The 19,751-nt window shown below is 36.9% G+C and overlaps 1 protein-coding gene and 1 long non-coding RNA gene across 2 annotated transcripts; one reads left to right on the top strand and one right to left on the bottom strand.

Annotated features, from left to right (window-relative positions):
* Nucleotides 1-193: 193 nt before the first annotated feature.
* LOC119785915 lies at nt 194-9,515 on the bottom strand. Its single transcript, XR_005281112.1, has 3 exons — nt 9,452-9,515; nt 636-815; nt 194-419 (listed from the first exon to the last, which is right to left on the bottom strand). It is a non-coding gene; the product is annotated as an uncharacterized LOC119785915 (long non-coding RNA).
* Nucleotides 9,516-9,839: 324 nt separating this feature from the next.
* Nucleotides 9,840-19,060, top strand: matn1 (matrilin 1). Its single transcript, XM_038288857.1, has 10 exons — nt 9,840-10,111; nt 12,301-12,485; nt 14,561-14,725; nt 14,821-15,043; nt 17,108-17,236; nt 17,338-17,510; nt 17,589-17,820; nt 17,903-18,055; nt 18,144-18,218; nt 18,958-19,060. The coding sequence occupies exons 1-10, from the start codon at nt 10,021-10,023 to the stop codon at nt 19,005-19,007; spliced, it is 1,476 nt and encodes a 491-aa protein (XP_038144785.1). The 5' UTR covers nt 9,840-10,020; the 3' UTR covers nt 19,008-19,060.
* The last annotated feature ends 691 nt before the right edge of the window (nt 19,061-19,751 follow it).

The following is a 19,751-nucleotide window of genomic DNA, read 5'->3' as shown; positions in this document are numbered from 1 at the left end:
CACGGACAAAAAATATCCTGATACTGTGCAAGAACACGGTAAATGGACAAGAAAGAAAGGTGTGAGCAAATATAAAAGGGAAACTTTATTTTGAATTGGAATTTTATTTGGATTCAAACATAAATGTTAGAATGTGTAATCTTTTAGTAAAAATACATAATCTATCGCGTGAGGCAAACTGATTGTAGAAAATAAGGTTATTTATTAAAGTAATGGCAATATCAAAACAAATGTCTAAATCATCTACATAATTGGAAAACCGCTTAATAACAAAATTTATTTTCTCATAAATGTGGAGCCTTTAACCTAGTGGATATGATCTTTAAATTGAATGATGTATGGACCAAGCTTTAGTCAGTACACATCAATCAGCCAACGGCTTACATCAAAACATATATGGATGAATCCCAATGGTTCACCTGGAATGCAAACAGCAAATGTTTCTTTTGAAAATTTACCTGGTCAAAAAAAATAAATCAGAGGTAAAAACTTATGAAGGGTGCCGCTTTAGACTGAAAGCTATGCATCAGTCTGGTTTTGCTGTTGAAGTTCATAAAACAGTATGAACTATAATGACTTTGTTCAGAAATTCAGGAAAATCTCCAACAAATCTTGGACTGAGAAGAGAGACTTACCCATAACCCTTTCATTTCTCTTTGTTGTCATCTGCAAGACCGTTTTGTCTATCATGTCGCTGCTTGGGTTCCACACTGGATGCATCATGTTTACAGGATGTATAAACAAGCTCTGCAGAATATTAAGGATGGTGGCAGGAAGCTATGCTCAGTTCTTCAACCTGCTGAGCTCATCAGGATCTGCATGCACAGGAATTAAGAATGTTCTACTGAGAAATCATCTTCTACAAAACATTTTATTTTAGACTAAAGCATCCTCTGACTACAATGGTTACTAAGAATTATTCGGCTAGAATGCAATAAACAAAGTACACAATAGTTAAGATAATCCTAAAACAAAAATGAAACAACTCTGTGTTTTTACTGTTTGTATTATCTGAATTATCTTATCCAAGTTCAATACATAATCCTACATTTAAAATTAGTCAGAAATCTTCATAAGAACACTCATGGTTTAATCAGGGGTGCTTGGGTAGGAACACTTCAAAGAGTTAAACAGTTAAGACACAATCTAAAGAAAAACCCCAAAAGCTCAGGGAATAGATTTTTTTTTTCTTGCATAAAGAAGGAAATGCAGAAGAAAAAAAAAGCAATAACCACAAATGTTCCTGGAGACACAACTGGAAGCAGAGCTCACAAGTGTAGAATTACAGGAACAATGGGTACATGGATGTGACAAAAAGGGGAAACTATCAACTGCTGCCTCACTGCAAAAGCCCTACAGCAGTACTTGGTGGCAGCAGACTCTGAGGTTTCAGTTTCCATAGTAACTAAGCATTGAAGGCCTCCATTCCTGATCTCCATTGGGGTTTATCCCTATCAAAAGAACCAGAACAGTTAGCTTCAGTTAGTTTATACATAATAAACAAACCAAAGATGATCTAAGATTATGTTCTGTGAAGCAGGGAATCAAAAGTAAATGTTTTCAGGCCTGCTGATCAATAGGTTTGGAGAAGAAAGATGGAAGCACATATGGAGGACGCCATGCCTACAGGAAAGCATGGTGGTGGCTCAGTGATTCTGTGGGGTAGGAAACATGCAACATGTGTGTGGAGGAGCAGAAAGTTGGACATTAAACCTTTTAACAGAAAATTATTTTAAACATGTATTAACTGTAGGCTTGGTTTCAGAAAAATATTGCCCATCATAAGCTGTATTTTCATCCTAATATATTGTTTAATATTAAAATTCCCTCTATATAAGTGAATTACTGGTTAATTTGACTTCAGCCGGCTTGCCAGCAGGTTCACCTGACGGTTTCCTAAAGAATATTTCCTGTTGGATTTGAAAGAAGCATCTGCAGCACAGAAACCATAAAGTATTAGATTTATGAAAGAGGGCCGCAGGAAAGTCAGAAGCTGCTGTTGAGACCGAAACCATTTTATGCTTTTCATCACATCCACAGGGTGCTTTGTTTAATGCTAAAGATGTTTGGGATTTAGCCATCAGTCAATAATGGTGGTATTTTGGAGAAGCCAATCATATTATTTGTGCTGAGGTATTTTTTTTTGTTTGACTTGATTATTGTTGCAAACATTTTGTATTCAGACCTAATTTGTAATGAGGTGGGGATATTTGCAGGTCACCTATATTTAAAACCGATTAAACACAAACGGAGCCAAAAATTTAGGTGGAGTTCAGAACTGCAGATTCCAGAGAAGTCAAATATCCACAGGTGCTGGAGTGTGAATGGAAGTCCGTTTGCTGTCGCCATAAAAATGTTCTAACCTAATGTTTAAATAGTCTTTATTATTGCTACCAACTGTTTTTTTTTTATCACAATACCACACTTTTATTTAACTTTCACTTGAACCTGAGGTATTTTCTACCAGCTTTTCAGGTGTCAGACTCTACAGATTTCTTGTCCTACCCTCTCAGACCAGTGTTGTTAAAGCTGGTGTGGCTGTTTGTTACTAAATTAGGTATTTAATTCTATAATTTTCTGTGCATTGAACAATATATTAAAAAGCATTTTGAAGCTAATCTGCTTCCTTATTCGTAATCCATCACATCCGCCTCCATACTGCAATCTTTATTCTGACTGATCAGTTCGATCTAAACATGTTTTTTATCCATCATTGGATGTGCATCATTCTTTCTAGCCAAGAAAAAATAATGCATAAAGTCATGAAACCGTTGCTGTCAACACATTGGTTGTGATATTAAACATTAATTTATTTCAGTAACTGATGTCAAAAAATTAACAATTTCAGTTTTCCAGGTAATAGGAATACTACATAAGACCAGTAGGATGTATAACGGTATAGTGGAGGATTTTCATGAAAATTTGAAAAGATCCGCCCCCTCCACTTAAAAGAAAAAAAAAAAAAAAAAAAACGCTCCCGAGAGGGAACGTCAGTTAAACACGTGCGACAGTATGCACAAGCTGATGAGCAATTTTTCCACAATGTCAGACTCACCACCAGCAAGTAAAAATGAGGTTGAGCATGTAGGACAGCCTTATGTAAACATATCCCCAGATTGATTGACAATTAGGAGGAACACTTATTTCGATGATGCACCCGGAAAAAGAAAATCCTCCACTATACCTTTAATATGATCAGGTCTAGGCAGAGAAGGCTGCTAACAATTCCTGCATTGCTAAATGATCCAAAGTCCTTGTTTTTTTTTTTTTTTTGAAAGGGATTCGAGGTCTAGGGTTAGTTCACCATATTGTCAAGCTGTTATATCTGTTGGTGTCGGTTCAATGTATTTAGTAAGTTCAAAGGTCAAATCCAACTACCAATAAACTGTCCCGACCAAAACTCTATGGAGAACCTGTGGTGAATTGTCAAGAGAAAGATGAGCCGTCAATGAATAAATTAGCCTAGGCTTCTTTTAATATATCAGCCTTACCAGACTTAGGTTGATACCACATTTTATAGTAAATATTGGAAAAAGGGCCGTGAACAAGTACTATAAATAATTATATTATTAAAAATGCTACTTTTTAAAATTGGTCTGTTATTGGAACATCTGAATGTTAGATTATGATTAGCTGTGAGCTCTAAGAAAGGCTTAGAATAAATACCTCCCTCTGTCAAATATATCAGTTTTAGTTTCATGTTTTTAGCTGATTTACTGAAACAATATATATATTTTTTAAGATTTATTCAAATATTTTAAAATTTAGCAATTTGTGAGAAATAGTATAAATGACCTTGGAGTATAACCTGACCCCACCAGTGGGCACTGCTAAGTCATGACCAAGGATCCCTGAGTCCATATTAGAAGCACATTTTTGAGACGTCTCGAGATGTGAGAGTTACTAATCTGATGAGGGAAAATATGGATTGCGCTGTCTTTAAAACAGAGGTATCCCAGACAATCATAGATATACAGGCCTGATCCTTAATCTGTGTTGCCATCTGCTGTGTTTGCACACTAACTGCACTTTCCGCTCTGTTTAATCTCAGTATGCAAGGCAGTAACAGGAGCATGTGGAAACAAAATCCCAGTATGAATCTCTGCCTCTGAAACAGCTGAAAACATTTTTCCTCAGACTGGAATGAGAAGGAAAAAAAAGAAAGAAAAACATTTGGGGAATAACGTGCCAGTTTTTCTCTCCCGGCAGTGCAACTAAAACAGAAAGTTTTTTGTTGTAACTCCACTTAATATTCTGTGTTCATAACTCTTGAATAACACGGAGCTTAGAAGATATAGGAGGAAAGAGAAGCGACTATTTGATGGGGAGGAGGGGTGGAGGTAGGGACCAAAGGGGAGTTCATGAAGGAGGAAGGGAGATGGCAGGAGAAAAAGCAGTGAGTTATCCTGCAGGGAGGTGAGCTGGGATGAGATGTTGCTAAGAGAGAGGAGGACGTTGGGTGGACTCTGCCAGCAGGCGTGGGAGGGAGACAAGGTGGGGGGGTGTATGTGTGTATGTGGAACACTGGGGTTCTGGGGATGAACAGAACTGTTGGTTATGTAAGAGCTGTTCTTTGGTTTTTAAATGAACCTCTCTCTTCCTGCATACTGGCTGCTGAGCTGTTATAGTTGGCAGCGGAGGAGCAGCAAAAACACCCAAATTCACAGATTCATAGAAATTTTGTCCTGTACCAAATCCAACACTCTGCTTTTCTTTGGAAATGAAGAAGAACTCTGTTCAGATGTTCTGCAGGGATGTTTTTTCATTAAGAATCTTATTTTACTGCAAAGTACAGTCTGACACACTAGGCTGCGCCCTCTCCGACTGCTTCATATTCATGTGTCATGTGATAGATGCAAGCTTCATATAATTCATTTTTCCAGGACTTCCCTGGAGGGAACAGAGGGAGCTCAGAGCACAGCTGTCTTTGAGGACGCGTGTGTGGGAGCACAGGTATGGGATGCTTCAGTCCAACACGCTCCCCACAGTGTCAATATTTGCATAGTATTCTGAGATTTGAAGAAAGGCAACTTGTTTCAGCATTTATAGATGTGGTTAAAAAAAATCCTCCCAGTTACAAACTCACATACAGGCTGAACCCCCCCCCTGCTCGGTTGAATCAAATACTAGGGTTTATTGATAGTGGTGGATGTATATTTATTTGTATAAGAGATTTAGAGCAAAGAAGTTGTGACTAGAAAAAAGGTAACAAACACCAAGAAATGTAAGAATAACGACAAATATTGAAAAATACCCAGTTGATGGTAAATATCTAAATGTACCTCTGGATAAAAATAATTTAAGCCACACATCACATTTATTTTCCCCATGCTGGTTTCCACTCTTACACAAACTGGCAGCACTATTGTGAGGAATATTTATTTGAAATCAAACTAACCAGGCTAGTTTGTCTTGGCAAAGAACAGGTGGAGCATTTCCATTTTCAGGAAAATAAACTGTAAATACTCAAAATTTGCTGAATAAAAGTAAATAAACAGGTGAGACAGCTGTCAGTTGATTGGTTTCTCAAACACGTTTCAGTGCTTTATAAAAATAATGGAACTGAATTACATCAAATCACTTCAAAAAAAAAAAACCCTAATATGTTTCGAAGTCATTTTATAAGCAACACTAAGTATCACACACATGTTAAGTAGAAGGAAATTTACATTTTTTTATGATCTGGTAAATACAAATCTGTGTGATGTCTATTGCTCCCTAATCCGCTATTACTATATTACCCCTTTATAAAATTCAGTGCAAATTATAATCTTTCAGTTTAGGAAACTTCATCATGAAGACACAGAAATAAGTAATAAATGGCTAAATGGATTTTGTCTTAACTAAAAATGCTTCAAACCTTTTAAGACTAGAAACTGGAGTAGCTGCACTAATCCACATTTTGGATATGTTTTTTTTTTTTTTTTATAGAAAAAGGGACAAGGGGAAAGGCATTGTTAAAAGAAAACCTATTGGATGTTGAATTTGCAGTTTACCACGAACCATGTAGAGGACACATCAATATATGAAGGAAGGAGCCATATGCTCACTGCTAAATAAGATGGTGGCAGCATCATGCTTTGGAGGTGCTTTTCTTGAGCTTTTATTCATTAAACATCCATATTGCTTAATTTAACCATAGATCATCTTATTTCTGTCTTTCTGTAGCCTGAAAATGTTTACCAGCTCAGGTTTGTTTATATTTTCATTAATACAGATTATGTAGTCTTGATTTAAATAATCTTTAACAAGTTGACATAAAATCTACTGCTTTGAACAGTCAGTTTGTGCATTTTATACTGTTTACAACAATTAATCTCACATTGGAAAAATGTACCTCTGAGAAGCAGTCTGGGGTTAAGGGTCTGGCTCAAGGACCCTGAATGGAAACCTGTGGGGCTCAAACTTGGAACCTCATGATTCAAAGCTCTACGCACTGACCCCTAGGCGGCCACCTCCACTTGCTTCTGTGTGTTTCCGAAAGAAAAGAATGAAGTACTGCCTGAACTCCTGTATTTATAGCTTCTCATACAATGTGGAGGTGATGAAGAAAAAGTGTTGCAATTTAATAAAGTCCATTTGTCTTTATTCCTCTAGGTTTTGTATGTCAATATCTAATGTATTGGCTATACTTAATGGTTTGCTTAGTGCTGGTATAAAGTAGCATCACTAAGCTGATGCCAGAGCTGCCATAAGAGTGTAGCTATTGTGTTGGTTTATGGGTAAACACAGCAATGAAGCTAAAATTGAAATATTATATTAAATAAAGATAATATTAAAGCAAAACAAGGCTAAAATTATGCAAAAGAATAAAATAAATCTAAAAATCCCTCGTGTCAAGCAGGTAAACCACCGACCAAAAATAAGTCCTCTTAATTCTTTAAGTTCACAATTGTGCTTGGAGACTCTCTAAATTCTAGTGACTCTGGTGTGCTACAACGTGCTTTATTTCTTCTCATACTTAATGCCTGTTTGAATAAAATAAAATGTTATCCTTTATTGTCACTTACACATTTCTTCAAGGTTCAGTTTAAGATGTTATTTTAGCAAATATTCAGAACCTAAGAACAAGCACAACACTAACTCAGGAAAAAAGTGTATAATTATTTTTTTTCAAGACTACAAGGTGACTCGCATCCAACTTTCAATATTAATCAAAGTTGAGAGGAACTAATATTAGCTTAGCAATATTTACTATAGGATTATGTTTAAAGATTATGTTCACCAACATAATCCTGGAGTTTGGAAAGTTACAGGTCCCAATGTTTACAGGACAAGTTTTTATGCTTTCAGTCTGAACCAAAAACCAGCCAGTGCCTCCAAGTTGGCAGGTAGCATAAAAGTATGTCAATCAGCTTAATCCGAAAAACAATTCTGACATTTTACAAATAATTAAAGTTTTTATCTTAATTATCTTCTGTTACTTGTATTGGTAAAGGAGTCTTGCACTGTTGCCATCAGTCCATATGGAAATTAAGAGTCATTTATTTACTAATTTCCTACCTAAATAATGTGGATTTCTTTGTTTTTGGTTAATGTTTGCTTTAAATCAAACATTAACACAGATTATTAGATTATTTAAAATTTCAGTTGTTCTTGCTCACTCTTTTAACAAAAAACACTTTTAATCTTTTAAAACTTTCAAAAGTAATATTACTCTGACAAACACTCTGACATTCTGACATCTCTTCAAAATGGTCTAAGACGTAAAATTCAAAGTTTAGGACTGTGACTCAAAACTTTCATATTTTACTTGGAAGTGGACTCAACACTATTAGGAAGACATGGCTTACATGTTATGGTCAGAAAGCCTGCAGAGAGACGCTGGATTCAGGAATATAATCCTGCAGCCACATTTCGGTAAAACACATAATGCTGCATTGCTCTGAGTTCTTGTTTCCTAAAGATCTCGCATTGCCCATAATGATTGATGGAAGAGAGGGCTTAAATTATGAGCTCCTCACTCTTCTCCTTGCTCCCGCTCTGCATCCCTGTGGCCATCGTTTAGACTCAGGTGGTGCTTGCGGATGTAGCTGATGTGTCATTTCAGCTTTAGAGATGATAATAAGCTGCTCCCAGGTGTAAAAAGGTCAACTTGCTATGGTTGCTACAGCTAAGCATCATAATAAGTCAGAAACTCACAAATCTTCAAAAAGAACATCAAAACCAACCTAGCAGAGCAGCTACAAAGTACCGCCAACTTAATCAGTGCAAATCTAGAATAGAGTTCTAGATAAGAACTCTGTAGGTCTTCAGCATCTTTTGCAAAGTTATTTTTTTAATGAATAAAAGTTTATGAATGGGCCTGTAGTCATTTGGCTTGGATGAGCCTAAGCTGGATTACTTTAAACGTTTGACAGCACAAGAAACGAGGATAGAGCTGGTTTAAAGGTGTATATTAGTAATATCCATCATGCAGGGGAGCATAAGACAAAACACATTTATATGCAAACCACATTTCCGTAAGAGAGAATCTCAAACTACTTTACAAGCAGACGGAAATATGATAAAAACATAGGATAAACATGTAGAAACAAAGAGAATTAAATTATTATTCATTAGATGGATCAACAGACCAAATATTACCTGTTTTTTAATAAACGATTAACTTATAGATTAAAAATGGGATTACCTGTAACACAGTTTTTGGATATAAAATTCTTAAATGAATAAAAATGAAATGAAATTGGACTTCATCTGGTACGTGAGGTTCAGTTCACTCTGCCAGGATGACAAAATGACATAATATCAGTGTTTGAGTGTGCTCTCCTTCCCGCTTTTTCTATGTTTGTACACATTGATATGTGTAATTCCGTTTAAGGAAAATAAAAATAAACATATCAAAAAAGACCTTCCCCAAAGATGACATGAAGTTCCAGAAAAACATGTAGCCTATTTAATTCTGAACCCGTAACCACGAATAACACGTACCATTTCCAGTTAACCCTGGTGCTCATTCAGGAGAAAACCTCTCCAGGTAAATACTGTACTGTACAATCCTCCCCTCTGAATTGTGGCTTGTTTAGGGTGCGTGTTGGATGGATGGATAGAGGTGCATGTGTGTGTGATGGAGGGGGGGTTACGGAGGAATGCAAGGTGGAGAGGGTTGAGAAGAGCTGGGCGTTGAAGGGAAAAGAAGGGGTCTCTGTTTTCGATTAGGAAGATTAAAGAAGTGTGTATGAGCTTTTTGATGAAAGTGTGTTTTTATGGTATGTTTGCACCGCTGGGGCCCTGATACTTCACGGGAGCCTGATGGAGAAGCAAATGAGGGGCTAAAAAAAAGTTTTATCTCTACTCCCTGGGTTTTTTAACCTTTTTCTGTAGATCTTAATTGGTACAACAGATTTAGAAAATGAAAAGACAAATAACAATTCTCAAAATGTGGCCTATGGCTTACTGTACTGAGCAGCCAGGAAATGGCTTGTACGTTTGAATTTCAGCAGAAACTCACCCACATGTCCCATCATGGAGAACGGCAGGAACACTGCAGGCTGTGTGTGATGGCTCCCGTTCACTTCCGCCCCACAAATGTGTGTTTGCTGTATGAGAGAACATGGGGAGAAAAGAGGAATTCATGTTGATGTTTATTTGAGGTTTGCCAAATCCAGCATGGAGCTGCAGAACTGGCCTTCACGTTTTACTCCGAACCCCAGTCGGTCCTGCACCCCCAGCCAGACACACAGCTCCTACTTTACACACGCCTACCTGAACATCTTAGCCAAGGTGTATTTGTGTTTCCTTGCTCACCGTTTAGGTCCTCCCTGTGCAGGTATTTCCCTTCCTTTCCCACAGACACAAACACACACGAACCCATGCTGTAGTTGTGGAGGAGGGGGTGCTTTTTGTGGGCAGTGTGTATGAAGCTCTTGCATTGATAACCTGCAGCTCAGCCTCACTTCGTCTCACTTTGTGGCTGTCCTCATCACCTTGAACATCCTCCGGCTCGCTCTGTCTCCTTTCTGCTTCTAACTGCTGGACCGTCTGTGGCTGCGCTCGGACCCCCTGCCTTTAGCTGTCACCATGACACCCACTGCGCCGCTTTTCCTGCTGCTGCTCCTCGGCCTTATCGGAGCTCAGGCCACCTTTGATCAATACATGGCCGCAGCTATGGGTGAGAATGACCTTTTAACCAATGAAGCCTAATTCTAAAACGCAGATGAGATGGGTCAAATCTAACAATGTTGTTTTTTTTTTTACCCCTGTTGACCTAAAAACTTAACCTCTAATTACATTAAGATTTCAGTTATGAAATAACTTTGTCAGCCTTTAAATCAAAGAGATATTGTATTTAAAAAAATTTCCTTTGCACAAGTGAGATAAAATGTAAGTGTTTTGCATTTTTGTTTCTTAACCTTAGTTATGAAATATTAAACAAAATTAAATTTAGTTATTAAATTAAAGATTTTTTTAAAATAATTTTTTTCAAACATTTTGATTAAAATGTAATTGGACTAAAGATGCTTTGAAAAAGGCTAGGTTCATTTTGTGCCTTTGCTGCTGTTGATTCTCTTCTACTATTTTATCAGGGTTTCTGAAGGTTTCACTATTTCCAATTTAAGAGCGTTGTGGGCAATTATTATCTATTTTTGAAATCTACATGAATTATAAAACAAAATAATCTTAATTTATACAGCTATTAAGCAATATTCTATTTAAATATTTGAGCTAGTTGAATGTATCTTTAAATTTAGGTAACTTTATGAAACTAACTTTTGGTGCTTTTTAAACCCAGGCTCCCCAACTTTGACTCTGCATTACAATATATAGCTCTGTTTTGCCATTACCTTTCAGTTACAAGTAACTGAAAGGTAATGGCTTTGATTCGAGCTTTCACATATCATATGTCAATTTGACACTCAACCTCAAGTTGCCTATAGATGTGCACACTGAATGATATCAGAGTGTTTATTTTGGAGTGCTATTACAGAATATATATAAAAAAAACAAGCTTTCCAGACTCTGGGGATATAATATATTATAATCTATATATTGCATCTGCGTAAAATAATTCAGAATTTTATCTTTGATTGAATTATTGAACTACGAATAAGAGTGAAGTATTTAAGGCAGAATCAATAGTAATCGAAGCTGAAAATTGCAAAATTTTCCTCAAAAGCTTTTACTATTAAAAAAATATATATATATATATATATATATATATATATATATATATATATATATATATATATATATATATATATATATATATATATATATATATATATATATATATATATATATATATATATATATATATACATATATATATATATATATATATATATTTATACATATATATATATATATATATATATATATATATATATATATATATATATATATATATATATATATATATATATAATTGTTGTTATTTTTTATCATTTACACATTTTAAATAAATCTTCCATGGTGCTTGGATGGCAGCTACAGAGTTTGGAAAGCTTGAGTGTGGCAGTGGTCAGCAGTACATGTTTGTTTAGAGGGTTAACACTTGATAGGTCTAAATGAATGAAAAAAAATTGCAATAATGATAGAAATATAAAAATCTGGTCTTCAAAGGATAATTTATGGATTACACAACAGCTGAATGTTGACTGCCTATAGAATCACCTCTACATGAAACCATGAGTATACTGCAAATCTTTGACAGATTTGAGATCCAATTCAGACCTTTATAATGTCCAGTTTGTTTTGGTGGTATAGGGTGGATTTTGCCAGTTTAAATCAGCAACATGTAAAAAACACATTTTAAGTCAGAACTAATTTGTACCATTCCAGACTAGCACATGTTGGCTGAATAAATGCCCCAAATATCTTTTTTCCTTTTAGAAACTCAGTATCAAAGATATTTTAGCTAAATGTTTGTTTCACAAAATAAATCTCAAATGTCTTTGTAATTTTTTTGTCCCAAAAACATCACTTGAAGTATTTCACTTTTTTGTCAGTTTTGTTTCATTTATTTTTACTTGAAATGTATATAAAGTGCTTTTCTACCTAACCTTTCCTTCATCCCTGCTTCCTGTTTTCCTTCTCTCCAAATCCAGGGGAATAGGCGTTGCTGTTTCCACCCATTTCCTTAAATATACATTTCAGCCTAACCTCCATCTCCATCTTCTCTCCCACTCATTTTAACTACCTTCTTTATCCCACCAGCTCAACCCAGAATCCCCCACCCCTTTGTGTTTTTATTTATTTATTTTAACTCTATAGACCCTTCATTGCTAAACACTTAATTTTCTATTGACATTTTGACACATTATAGGATAAATGAATAATTCTGATTATTTCCATGTCCAGCAAAAGGTCAGTGCAAAACCCGTCCCATGGACCTAGTGTTCATCATAGACAGCAGTCGTAGCGTTCGCCCCTCAGAGTTTGAGCAGGTGAAGGTGTTTCTGACAAAAGTCATTGACGGGCTGGACGTATCACCCTCCGCCACCCGGGTTGGAGTCGTCAACTACGCCAGCAGGGTCAAGAATGAGGTAAACATCAATTTCCAACAGATTGGTAACACTCTAAGATGCTATACAGTAGAATTTTATCTTTTATTATGTCCAAAATAATTGGACTTAAATTTTCCTTTTATATAAAAGACAAAAAATTGTAATTAATAAATAAATTAAGGCAGGGCAAATTTATTTGTATAGCACAATTCAGTACGTGGATAATTAAAAATGCTATACATGAACTAGATATTAAAATAGAAGAACTATAAAAGCAGATAAAAGCAAAAAAACTTTTTTAAAGCAAAACAATTGGATCACTAACAGCATTGTTTTAGATTTAGTCATAGTCTTTAGGACAAAAACTCTTATAAGTCTTAGATGCATTTTAGTCATTACTGTATGTGATAGTTCTAGTCGGTTTTAGTCGACTAAAACATAAAAAGGTTTTAGTCTAGCTTTATTTACTTTAGTCACAGACAGACAAGCTAACAAAATGTACACTAAAGGAATGGTTTTAAACATACAAGGTTTCCTTTCAAAAGCAAACGCGTCCTGATTTACTATGAATTATGCAATACACACATATTAATGAACTCAGAAAAGAATTTCCTCCTTTGTCGCTCAAAGTAGATTTAAATGCACAGGGTTTTTTATTTAAAAAAATTACAGAGATAACCTACATGCCAATCCAGACCTAAGCTGAATGAATATGCTAACTAAAATGTTGAAATATTTAAAGGAAATAGATCACATTTAAATAGATAGAAACGAGAAAAATGAGAGAGAAATATTCACAGATCTATGTACCTTTTCATCTGTGATATAATTGAGAGATTCCTCTTGGTAGAAATTAAAGAAGGTTTTGCATCACCTCTTGTGAGCTGGAAGAAATAACATTTTGACAGTTAGACAAAGGGATTTTTTACGCTTTGCAGAGGATGATCAGCCACATAGTTTATTAAGTAGCGAGAGAGCCATTCTGCTGAGAGCAAACACTCAGAGTGGATACTGATACTACTTAGCTTGTTTAACAGATTAGGGCACAAGAATGTATTTTAAATGTCTGACGACCACCAGCTAAATTGTATTTAGTCTTGTCTCATTGTTGAAAGCTCAAACTTATGATTAATCATGTTCTAATCATCAAAGATCCATGTTTAGCTCATCAGTTTTCATTATCCTCATGAAAAAAGGAGCGTTGACAAAATCATTTCGGTATCGCTAAAGAGAAAACAACACTTAAATCATAATCTTAAACTAATAATATCTCAGTTAGCAGTTTAACTTCAACTGTAAAAGGCAGTTCTGTAACAAATGGGTTTTTAATGTTGACTTCAAAGAACTCAGACTTTCAGTACTTTTACACTCTTCAGGGAGTTTGTTTCAGATCAGTGGAGCATAGGAACTAAATGCTGCTTCTCCAAGTTTGGTTCTAGTTCTGGGTATACAGAGTAGGCTTGAACTAGAACACCTGAGTGGTCTATGAGGTTGATACACTGACAACAGATCTGTTATGTATTGAGGTGCCGATCCATTCAATGATTTGTAGACTAACAGAAGGATTTTAAAGTTGATTTTCTGAGCGACAGAGAGTCAGTGAAAGGACTTCAGAACCGGGCTGATGTGCTCTACTTTGGTAGTTGTATAGTTGTAATGTAAACACAGTCTTTTTTGCCCTCTTGATATTATATATTCAGGTGATTGAATTGATTTATTTGCTGGGCAGATCACAACAACAGTCTTTATCAGATTCATTTATCGTTTTGATTTTTAAAACATAAACATAAATTTCATAGCTTTTTATTTTACCTTTTCTTTTAACCAAGTCAGGATTGGTTAGGATTGGTTCATACAAATGAGACTTGAGAACGGAAAGGTTGACTTGGTGTAGCATTTCATTTAATCTGGAATTTTATTAAACTGTGAAAATCTATATTTCTGTCCTAAGGCTGGATTATCCTGTCCAGATTTTTTTTTTTTTTTTAAACTAATCTAAATTTGTCCAGATTCAAAAAGTCTTGAGATATCTCTTTACCACAGAATACTCTAAAGGTTTGGGGAAATGTGTTTTATAATACTTATCAGAGCTTTTTCTCATTGTGGATCTGTAGGTCTCTTTGAAAACTCATCAGTCCAAAACTGCTCTGGTCAAGGCTGTGAGCAAAATTGACCCTCTTTCCACTGGAACGATGACCGGGTTGGCAATCCAGTATGCCCTAAACGTGGCCTTCAGTGAGAAGGAGGGAGCTCGGGTTAAATCCTCTGATGTCAGCAAGGTAGATTTCACAACATGTAAATGTAAAAACATCCAGTTCAGATGGTTCCCTAGTGCTTATGTAATCCTTTTTATAAAAATAATCTGCTCTTACAGGTTGCCATTATCGTGACAGATGGGCGTCCGCAGGACAACGTGAAAGAAGTCGCTCAGCGTGCTCGGGATGCAGGCATTGAGATCTTCGCCATCGGTGTGGGACGTGTGGACAAGCCCACCCTGAGGCAGATGGCCAGTGAACCTCTGGATGACCATGTGGATTATGTAGAGAGCTACAGCGTCATTGAGAAGCTCACCACGAAGTTTCAGGAGGCCTTCTGTGGTAAGACAGAGGAGCTACAAATGTTTGTAGTAAGAAGAGAGAGCATTAAAGAGATATTAGTCAAGGAAAAAGAAAAGAGAAGTAAGATAATCATTACCAATATATTCATCGCAGTGGAGAAGTTTCTGCTGGCACCCTTACACTGAGGGTTAGATGTCAGGACTGTCATCTTTTATTCCCATTATTGTGTCCTCTCGTTTGTCTTCTAATGTTCTAACCCATGATTCAAGAAATAGATAAGTTAAATGCATTCTTTCTTATAAATCTCTAAATTTCCTGTCCATGGGGACATTAGGGAAGAAACAATCGTTTGAAGGGTGATTTCCTCCTCTAACAACTCTCTCATAACCAAAGAAGGGAGACTGATCCATCTGTAATTATCCATTTATCAGTGACAATCGTTGAAACTGAATTAGTGATATCCTTTGGGGATCTCAGCCTGCAGTATTGTTGGTTTTCTGCTTCAAAGTCTGCAGCAGCCCATCTTATTGCAGATGTTCCTGTTTCTTTTTTTCTTTTTTTTAAGTGTTGTACTATGAAGTTATTACCAGTAATAGTTATAGATAGAGAAACATTGTCCCTCTAATGTCTCCTGGGTTGTCAAATGGTCCTCCTCTCAGTGGGAAGTGCCTGGAACTTTCCCCTCGGGCCCGAAGGCAATGTTCCAGGGGGCATCTGACAAAGATGTCCAAGCCACCTCAGTTGGCCCTGCTTGATGAAGAGGAAAGTGCCTCTCACAGATGCTTGTACAGAAACCGGTGGCCCCTAGTAAAGGGTCCTTTACTCCTGTAGCACCCCTTGAGAGCCTCAGAACACCTTTGGATGCCTTCCCCAGGTCCACAAAACCCATTTGGACTCGTTAGGCAAACTCCTAAGCACCCTCAAGCACCCTGCAGAGGGTGTAGAACTGGTCCGGTGTTTCACATCTGGGAGGAAAACAACACTGCTCCTCCTAAAGCTGAGCTTTGACTATCAGCTTTGACAATCTCAAGGTGGATCTCATCTGCCGCGTCACATTTATTTCAAAACGTCTGTGAGCAAAATAAACATACTTGCATGTATGTTAAACTACATAAATGACAGCTCGTCATCCATAAATGAAGACGTTGGCTGGAGGCGGGACAGTGGCGGAGGCTTCTCCAATGTTTGTGGTACATGGGGTAAGTGGTAGGCGTCAGTCAAAAGGCTTCCTAACACTACTTCCGGTGGAATTGTGTCTGCAAGGCCCAATCAGGAGGAGGCTTACAGAAGAGGTTTGTCGCAGCCCAACCTGTGAAAACACATTGTCCTTTGCGCAAGGAGAAAATAACTCCGAGGGCAAAGACGCTTTAGAGAGTGCAGTCATCCTCGAGCGTGAGTGCTGGATAGAAACTCATGCGTGCAGCGAGATCCCAAGCATGATCTCAAGCTTGCCTGGGTGGAGCTTGTGACAGCATGTGGCGTAGAAAAGCAGTGGATTATTTATTTCATATAGAGGCTAAAAATCCACAGTGCTGTAGTAACACTTCCCTACCGCTTATCCATTCTACATGCATGTTTAAATTAACTCTTTGCCCAAACTTGATTATGTAACAAACAATATAGGAGAAGAACAAAAGGAAAATCACTTTTGATAACAAAACATTTTTTTCAATCTAAGTTAAGTGCACCAAATGGGAGCAAATCTGAAATCAAAATATGGTGCAATAAAAGCTCTCTAATAAAACAATACTAAATTGAAATAAGTGCTTGCAGGATAAGTGTAGCATCTTGTTAGGATATCCATAGCAAAGTAGCCTGCTGTCGTTTGCAGTAAAGCTACTATTGACTGCTCATGCACACCTGTCAGTACCTTGCTTTACTAAAAGCCAAAAAGCTATTATATCTTTCAACTGCAGGTCACAGTGGATCATTAAAATGCTTGCAGAATTTCAAACTGACATAGTTATTTCTACCTGCTAACCCTGACCAACCACTCCCTGTGTGTGTGTGTGTGTGTGTGTGTGTGTGTGTGTGTGTGTGTGTGTGTGTGTGTTTTGCACCTTTTCATATGGTGTTCTGTGCACATTTGTTCTGTGTGCACAGAAGAACCACAAGACCTGTGTGCCACTGGGGATCATGACTGTCAGCAGGTATGCATAAGCACCAAAGCATCATACAAGTGTGGTTGCAAAGATGGCTTTACCCTAATGGATGATGGTCGCAGTTGCAGTGGTGAGTGTGTGTGTGTGTCTATTTAAACTTGTTTGTGCAAACTTACAAAGTGTTCTTTTTGTTTAAGATCCTCCACTCTGTGTATTTTCTGTTATCGACAGCTTGCAGCAATTCTGCAATAGACCTTGTATTTGTAATCGATGGCTCAAAAAGCGTGCGTCCTGAGAACTTTGAACTGGTCAAGAAATGGATCAACCAGATCATTGACAAACTGGATGTCTCTGAAAAAAATACTCATGTTGGTCTTGTGCAGTACTCTAGTACTGTCAAAAGTGTAAGTTTTATTTTTAAGCTCAGTTTTTCCACAACATGCCTTTTATTTCCCACTTACCAATGCTTCTATTGAAAACAGGAGTTTCCCCTCGGCCGATACAACAACAAGAAAGACCTCAAAGATGCCGTGAAGAGGATGGAATACATGGAGAGGGGGACCATGACAGGTTTGGCTATTTATCACATTGTAAATCACGACTTCACCGTACTTCAGGGTGCCCGGCCTGGTGTGCAAAAGATTGCCATCGTTTTCACTGACGGACGGAGCCAGGACTATATTGGAGATGCAGCTAAAAAGGCAAAGCAGTTTGGTAAGAGTGATGATAATCAGTTCTAAACAATTTTGAAAGGTAAAGGTGCATGATAATGTTGGAAGGTGTGCGTGCATCGCAGGTTTGAAGATGTATGCTGTTGGAGTGGGTAATGCCTTGGAGAGTGAGCTGAAACAGATTGCCTCTGAGCCTGTTGAAGAGCACTATTTCTACACAGCTGACTTTAAGGCTATGAGCCAAATTGCCAACAAGCTAAATATAAAATTCTGTGATGGTTAGTAGTTTTCAATATAGGCAATCTTTAAAAATACTAATATTACTGTACATGAAAAAACTAACCTTGTGCTTTAATCCCATTATAGACCCTTGTGAGTGTGACAGTCTTGTTAAGTTCCAGAAGAAAGTAGACGATGCCCTACAAGCACTAAACAAAAAATATATCCTTTATGGTGAATGACAAACTATATTCTACAAGGAATGAGGGGATTTTTTTAATAGAGAGGCACCAAGAAATTGACTGTGTAATCTTATATTTAGTCATTTTCTATTAGTGAATTCACAATCCTCAGAGATGAGGTTACTGGGGAAAGAGGACTCAAAGTTTACTGTTTTCATTTTGGGGTCAGATATTTGAAATCGAAGTCTGATGAAGATCAGGGGTGTAAGACACTAATTAAAAGACACTGTATTGCCATGATGATAAATGTTATCTGTGCAATCAAGCTGCATGGAATAGAGCGTAACAAAAACAAGACTTTAGAAATCAATAAGGCTGAACACATTATAGAAAACTTGCTTTTTTATTCTTTTAGGGTTTCCACATCTTTGTGTCAGGAACCATAGAAGATTAAGCAGCTTTTAGGAAGCCTTTATTGTTAGCCAAGGATTGTAAGTATTTAGGTATTACAGTTGAGGACTGTTTTTAAAAGGAACTCAGTTGATTCTAAAGACAGTTTACAATGTGAACTCCATAACCTTGTCTTTGTTTCGGGTTTAAAGAAAAAAAAAAAATACCCTTATACTAGACTTGACTAAAATCTGTATCAAAATGTTAAGCTGTGCAAAAACCTAAAAACGAACATATGGGCTGCAGTTTTCATTGGTGCATCTCTAACAAAGTCAAATGTGTGTTTTATTGTCTCTATTTGCCTGTTTCTGCCCTTGACAAAATCTCACTAGAGGGTATGGCGAAGAGGATTGCCCTGCTGGAGAACAAAATTGTTTGAAGACTCCCAAGCAACTGATCTCTGTGGATCTCCACACAACCTGTTGCATTCAGCAAAATAATCAAGTGTTTATGAATACACACTTCTGCTTGTATCCTGAACTCTCCAGATCATTCAAAGCAAATCCTGCCTCCAACTCTACTGCAGATCGTTCTCCAACTATCCTGGGACACAAACTTCCAATTACCATGGAAAGCATGCCTTTATATGTGCAAGCTCTCTGTAGGTTGATCTTCAAAGCCAGCCTGTGTGTTAATAAAAGTCTTCCCTCATAGGGAAACAGTGATGGTTAACTAAAGGGTTTATTTTTCTTGCTCACTGCCAGTAATGATGTATGCCACATCAAATAATGCAAACTCATCGTTTTCACTTCTCTGTTTTTATTTTCACCGTCATTCTCACTTCTAACTGCATCTATTTTCTTTTAAGGTGGTTTTGAGAAATATACAGCCAAATTAATGTGAGATTAACGTCTGACAGTAAGAATATACCAATGATGTTTATTTTGCTAAATAAAGGAGGTTTGTAAAGTTAAAGTTGTCGACTAATCCTGTGTGGGAATGAAGATACATTAAACACAAAAAACAGAAATACACAGTTGAAAGTAGTTTCAGATGACTTAATAAAAAGCTGTTTGAGTATACATCACATTGCTACTGAGGTTTCAAAAATGTGTAGTGGGCTCACAAGGACTGAAAGGGCTGCCTGTCTTGAATGTAGTATGTCTTGAATTTTCTGAAGCAG

Source organism: Cyprinodon tularosa, unplaced genomic scaffold (genome assembly GCF_016077235.1).
Source record: "Cyprinodon tularosa strain WSP-4 unplaced genomic scaffold, ASM1607723v1 ctg26, whole genome shotgun sequence".
NCBI classification, from domain to species: Eukaryota; Metazoa; Chordata; class Actinopteri; order Cyprinodontiformes; family Cyprinodontidae; genus Cyprinodon; species Cyprinodon tularosa.
This window is presented reverse-complemented; position numbering and strand designations above follow the sequence as displayed.